Source organism: Sardina pilchardus, chromosome 13 (genome assembly GCF_963854185.1).
Source record: "Sardina pilchardus chromosome 13, fSarPil1.1, whole genome shotgun sequence".
NCBI lineage: Eukaryota > Metazoa > Chordata > Actinopteri > Clupeiformes > Clupeidae > Sardina > Sardina pilchardus.
Window position 1 is genome coordinate 26,683,370 of NC_085006.1, and position 6,757 is coordinate 26,690,126.

At 43.4% G+C, this 6,757-nt stretch overlaps 1 protein-coding gene across 1 annotated transcript in view; it reads left to right on the forward strand.

Moving 5' to 3' along the window:
• The first annotated feature begins 1,753 nt into the window (after positions 1–1,753).
• The window catches only part of scn2b (sodium channel, voltage-gated, type II, beta), a 22,186-nt gene continuing 17,182 nt past the window's right edge, over positions 1,754–6,757 (forward strand). The window contains exon 1 of the mRNA XM_062552015.1: positions 1,754–1,934. Coding sequence (XP_062407999.1) covers positions 1,853–1,934 — 82 coding nt within the window. The 5' untranslated portion in view covers positions 1,754–1,852. The remainder of the gene's footprint in view (positions 1,935–6,757) is intronic.

Below are 6,757 nucleotides of genomic sequence, written 5' to 3' on the forward strand. Positions count from 1 at the left end.
AATGGGGAAAAATGGGTAAAGACTTTCTTTCATCATTTGTTATTTGGCTATTGTTTGTTTATGTCGTATTACAGTATTTCACGACAAAAGCCTAGCTACTGTAAGTCCAACATATCATTGTAATGTTGGAGTGTGCAAGGGGTTGTGGTGCGGTGACTGATGAAGGGCCTGTAAGTAGGCTACAGTACGTCATCCCATAGTGCAGTGTGTGTTGCCACTAATTTAATACTCATAACTGCATTTGTATGTAACACAATCCATGACCCGTTAGTACTCCCGTGTGTGGAGACTCAGTCATCATTCTCAATCATACTCATTTGTCATACTCATTTGTTCACTCTCAGTTCAGTTTGAGGTACTGTATGGTATGATGAGCCTGCAGAACAGAGCAGCTCTGAATTGTTTGAAAGGGTTCTCTACAAAAACAAAATTAGTTCAACGCTCACTTAATGGCTGTAATCCTACCCCCCCTCCTCTCTCTCTCACACACACACACACACACACACACACACACACACACTTGGCTCCCGTGGTGGTTGTGCCATCCCCTGCGATCTGGCAATCCCTGTTGTTCACATCAACAGCGCAATACAGTAGGCCTAATCCAGGCCCCGATCCATCTGAAATCTCCGTTGCTCGTTATAATCCTAAATCTTTTCATCCTAATCTGATCATCCAATCTCCATCTGACCCCCTCCCTTCTTCATCCCATCCTCCGTTGCACCCCCCCCCCCCCCTCCCCACACACACACACACACCACCTGAGCGCAGAGAACACTCAGCACATCTCCTCCTTCACCTTTTCTTCTTATCTTCCTCCTGGGGTTTCTCTCTCCTCCTTCCTGGAGGTTCCTGGTGATCACTGGGAAGGGAATTGGGATCTTGCTGCATGCTTGCTGGAAAAAGCTATTTTTAGTTTATCATCAACGGCTACCTCTTTTTTTTGCCATCCTATTAACCTGCACTTCACACTGTCGTTTCTGCATAGAGACACAACTTGCATTTGACATTCACAAAAACAAAAAGCATGTAGAGAGAGGTCGATGCACAAACAGTAACACATACCCACACACACACTTGTATGCATGCGTTCACACAGAAACACTGTGATGGATTTCTTAAGGGGTTAATTTCTACCCTTTATAAACTGGCATAAAGTAGTCTAGCGTAATGCCAAAACATTGTGTATACTTTTGTAAACTATAGCCTATAATTCAGTGTTGTTGTGTTCTGTACCAAGATACAGTAGAGATATACATTAGGCTACGTTGCTCCAATCAAATGTTTCATTTTCCTAACTCATTTTCCCTCAACATGAAATGAATTCTATTAAGACTTGCTGACACATATGTCTAGGCTTTTTTGTTGTTGTTGTTGTTATTGTGAATCATGTCCCCTTTATTTTTAAGCATACCAGTCAGAAATGGCATGTACAGTACTGTCTGTATTGTAACTTCCACATTGTTATTAGTTTGTACTGTAGTGTTAGTGCTGCTGTATTGTGTTGTGTTGTTTTGTGTTGGGGTGTGCCGTGGGTCTCATCTGCAAGCCTTATCTACAAGTGTCCCTGTGCTCTTGAAGTAAAATAATATTATAAGAGATCTAGAGCTATGAGGGCAAGTGGGGAGGGACAAAAGGCAATGAAGAGAAATGGGAAGCGCTCCTCCCCGCCCGACTAAGGGAGTTCCCATAGCCATAAAATCAACTCTTTCTACGGCTAGACACTGCCTGCCATATCACAGCATTGAAAATAACACATATTTTAAGACTTTTATAAGAATACGATCAGGAAAAGCCGACTGTTTCTACATAGCATCCATTTTGCACACGGTGCCACCATTCTCGTCGGAAAATGCCTTGTAAATCGCAATCGCGAAACAAATGCTGGACATCAGCTGTCAACTTAGGCTATGTAGGACTGGTGCTTTTCTTGGGTAAGTAAACAGAAAGCGGATGATGTGAATGACACGAAATATCTTTAATTATCCGTTCGAGTTGTCATTAGAAAACGTGGTGTTTTCCTCTCTACGGGTGCGTGTGTGTGTATGTACATGTCTGTATGTGTGTGTGGTTAGGCGGTATAGGCTATAGGTGGGTGAGTATTACCGTGCACGGGGATGGGGGTGTCAGTATTTGAGTACAGGTGGCAAGGGTTGAGGCAAAATACACAGCGTTAAAAAAAACGGGAGAGGATATTTAACCTGTTGTCAAGGAGGATGCCGGTAAATTAGGTGGCCTTCTGATTCGCTAACCTGTCGTCACTAGGAGAACCTTGAGCATCTGCTTCAGGTGCTTAAAATTGCGCTTTGAGTAAAGGCAAATGGCAGTGGCCTGTACTGCACCAACCATCGTATGATTGAACAGTGATTTCACTGACTACCAACATCATATCGACATTGATTTGGTTATATTAGGAAGAGTCCGTTTTATTCTTTTTAGCGTCAGTGGGTGGTCTACGTGAGATCCCTGAAATGTGCGTTCATGGCACTGATGTCGAGGTTGCGCAATAGCTTATTCCTTCTACCAAGGCAAGGCCAGTGTATCTATCTTCACGACAAATATACATATCTAAATACCTACATCGGGAGTTGTTTTACCACGTCTTTTGCCCCCTCAGGCTGTTCTAAGCGTAGGCCACCAGCCTCCCAGATACAGTATTCATTTCCACCCGCGACGGGCTGGCAGCTGTGACGTAGGGTGGGATTTTTTTTTTTCCGGAGCATCTGAGCGGCTGAAGACTTCTTGTCAGAGGCGTTGCTGACATATTGTAGGCTACTGTTGAAGGCATATTGTCCTCGCTGTCGGTTTACACTCGGTCAACCACCAGGTCCTTTCAAGTAATCAGCCTCACCATCACGAGGTCACACTAATCTATTTTTTAAGCTTTGAGTAATGCGTAGCCTCCGTGGTTTAGGCCAATGGTAGATCAAATTTCTGGTGTAGTGTTTTTTCTTATTTTTCGGTCCATCAGTTCTCTATAGCAACCATATGCTTGGTGCAAATGACCTACTTGTTTTAGAAGCTTGATGACAGGCTGCACTGTAAGCTAAGTGAAGGGAGGCGGTTACAGAGGGGAGAAGACTAACATCTGGGGCTCCCATAGTCGGACATAAAATGTCTACCAATAAAGATGCCATTGTGTAGGCCTGTTGGAACATGAACACAGCATATTTCACCGGTGCCATGGAATTTGCAGACATCCTTCAAAACATCCTTTGTGTTCCCTTAGTAAGTGACCATTCGCCCTCTTTGGCCGAGCTGTCCCATATGGAGTGGAGAAAGAACTGAACTACACTCAGGCAGACAAGAAGAAATGGCTTTTCCAATCAGCATAATTGCAGTTGCTCATGTTTGAGAGAGGTTAAGGGGTAGGGTTGTGGGGTAGGGTCAGGGATTACCGTATCAAAACAGAAGTACACGCCCATCTGCCTTCATATATATCATACTATATCAAATCACATATCACGCACAGGGACACGTCACTAAACTCCTGATTGTAATGTGTCAACTGTGAGCCAGACCAGATGGTCTATCTCTCTCTCTCTCTCTCTCTCTCTCTTGCTCTCTCTCTCTGTATTTGTGCTTGTGTGTAATAAGAAGATTTATTTTGTAAAGACATACTGTGCGCTGGACTGTGTGTTCAAAGCACATCATCTGAATGGCCAAGCAAGAGTACAGTATATAGATATGCCATGTCAATCAATCCCAATCAATCTACCGTTAAAGACCACAAATAACAGGGGGAAAAAGATAAGAAATATTTAATCTTTCACATATCTATGGATATGCTGAAAACACTGCCTCGTTCTGGGCCAGGGCATTGGGGTAATAGCTGCAGCAGTTTCTATTGGCGCATGGATCTGTTTGTGCTGCAGTCTGCGCCAAGCATCCTCACTGAATGACTAATGCAGACCCACAAGGCAAAGCGTTTTAGCAGCATCATCTCCCTTTCAAGCTGCACTTACTACTCATCACCACTAGAGGGAGTAGCATGACACAGACTGCCCAAAGCACTCCTACTTCTAGGGACGGAAACCTTCACCAGGAGTAAAGTGAGAGATAAACAACATTAATAGTGAAACATAAGCCCCTTTAGTATTATGTTTGTTATGGTTTCCCTACTTCTTTACTTCACATCCAAACACCTTTTTTTGTTTGGTTCATTATGCAAATTATGCTGTTACTGTATATGTGTTACTTTAGGATATAGGAATCCTATTTCAACAGCATCCCTAGAGAAGTCATATTAAAATGCAGACTCTTAATAAGCAGATGAGCTTTCACTTTGCATGTAAATCACATGGTGCTTTAGACGCAAGATGTACATCTCTGTACGCACCTGCCGTCTTACTGTGGGTCTCGTTTGTGTGTGTGTGTGTGTGTGTGTGTGTGTGTGTGTGTGTGTGTGTCCGGCAACACACATACCACACCTCCCATACTCTACACCTCAGCCCAAGCAGAGCAACTCAAAGGTCAGAGATGCCAAGGACAGCATCAGTCTCCTGCAGTCCAGCGTTGTGGTAGGGATGCTACAGTATACCACAGGAGAGATTTGTGTGGCCAAATGTCCATCAGAAAGATGCAGCAGCAGTCCATCAATGAGCCGCTGTGGTCTCATCCATCCATGTAGTAAGCAGAGAGAGAGAGAGACAGAGAGAGAGAGAGAGAGAGAGAGAGAGAGAGAGAGAGAGGCAGGACTGGGGCTATCGCATAGGGGCAATAAAGAGGCTGACTGAAGTGCAGACTTATTTGTAGGAAAACCAACACGCACCTGTGCTGAGGTGCTGATGGCATGATGCATAAATGTAGATAAAGTGGAGGAGTGGAGGCACATTCTTTCCACGATGCCAGTTTTATTTGAACAACGTTTCGGCCTGAAGCCTTTTTCAAGTTTTGCTGAAGGGCAGACTTGTCATGCCAGAGCCATTCCTGATCAGGGTCAAGTCCAGCTGTAGAGGTGATTAGCTAAGGGTCCTGCCCAACAAATTGTGTCTGAGAGAAGGCATGCTGTACAGTAGGAAACACACATCAATGTCTTTGCATCTTAAAGGTGAATTATACATGGTTTTTAGCTTATTTTGCCTTAACGGATCAGCTTCGGAGTCATTAGAATGGTTATTTGACTTATTTCGGGTTGAATGACGGCTGTCTCGCTTCCCCCAAGTGCCTGCGAGCGGAAAAAACACGCTTGCAAGTTTGTGCCACCGGACCGATGGCCCTGACAAACAGAAAGTTTTGCAGCCTTGCTGTATGCTCATGAAAAGGCAGACTGACTGAGTGTGTAGTGATGTAAGATATACATGCTAAAGCTGTAGGGGTAGCTCTTTCGAGAAACCTGCAAGCGTAAAACGAGAAAACAGTGAAGAATTAGCCAAACCTGCATAGTTCCTCTTTAAAGCGTCACTTAGAAATGACGTGGTATGAAAAGCTTTGTGAAACTAGACCCATCTCTTCAACACACAACATTTCCAAACTGGGCTTTCGTGAGGGCCAAAGAAAGGCTACTGTACATGCAGGAGGCTCTTTCTCTGATTTGATATTACATCGACTTCTTCATGGTTCACCGTAGATGACATGTGTACCGTATCCATTTCCAGACTCTCGATAAGACGTGATCGTAGATGCCAGGAGTCGAAAGTTTACAGTGTTATTCATCCTTACTCTGAATGGGAGGTCATGAGGCAAGAAAAGAGGAATCCCTTGTCGGTACCACTTTAGCCTGAGTGTCCTCATTTATTAATGAGTCAATGTTTATCGGCAGGAAATGTTCTTAAGGTTATCATGTATTGATGTGTACATGTGAAATGTATCATTTATGATAGCACACTATACTAAGAACGCTTCAAATAAAGTGAGAACTGTTTGTCCAATTTACAGTGTGTGACTGATTTGGCTAATGTTGTCACATGCAGACATGAGGTGATATTTAATCTTGTTGTAAACACACACTTAAGTATTCATCTGACATTGTCATTGTCCCTGTTTAAGTGTAACTGAACACCCACATCATTGAGATGTCACATACTACTTGGGTGTACATCGATTATAGGATGGTTGTGAGCGGTGGCCGCTTATCTTTCAAGAGTTGGATTAGATTACCTTGATGGCGGCCATCGGAAATGCTTGTGTCTAAATTTGGTTTTACAGTTCCATATATAGAAACAAGCAACTGATCTAACACAAAGGAGAGAGAGAGAGAGAGAGAGAGAGAGAGAGAAAGAAAAATGATTGAGGGAGAATCTAATTATAAGTATGTTACATGTAGGGTTTCGTTCAGGACTATTTTTAGTCTGATGCATTGTTTGAAGGAGTTTCACATTTTGTGTTCCAACTTCAGAGATTTGTGAAACACTATGGGGGGATGTTTTTTTTTCTCTCTCTCCCCCTTTTTCACTTCTGTCCTCTATCAGTTTCTTTCTCTTCTGTCCTCTTTCCCTCTTTCTCTTCCTACTGTACTTTCTCTCTATATATCTCTTCCCACTCTCCCTCTCTCTTTCTCCCACTCTTTGTCTCCCCCTCTTCCCTGATATATTTAGCCTGCTGAAAAGTCTTCACTGCATAAAGACATGTTTTGTGCACTGCTCGGAATGGGTTACGCAAGTGATGGTAAAACACTGTACATGGTGAGGTCATGTGTGTGTGTGTGTGTGTGTGTGTGTGTGCGCGCGCACGTTTGTCTTTGAGTTTAAATTCAGAACCACCCCAAATCCCAGAACAAGGAGGCAGTCACCCTCCTGAAACAAATCACTCAAATTTA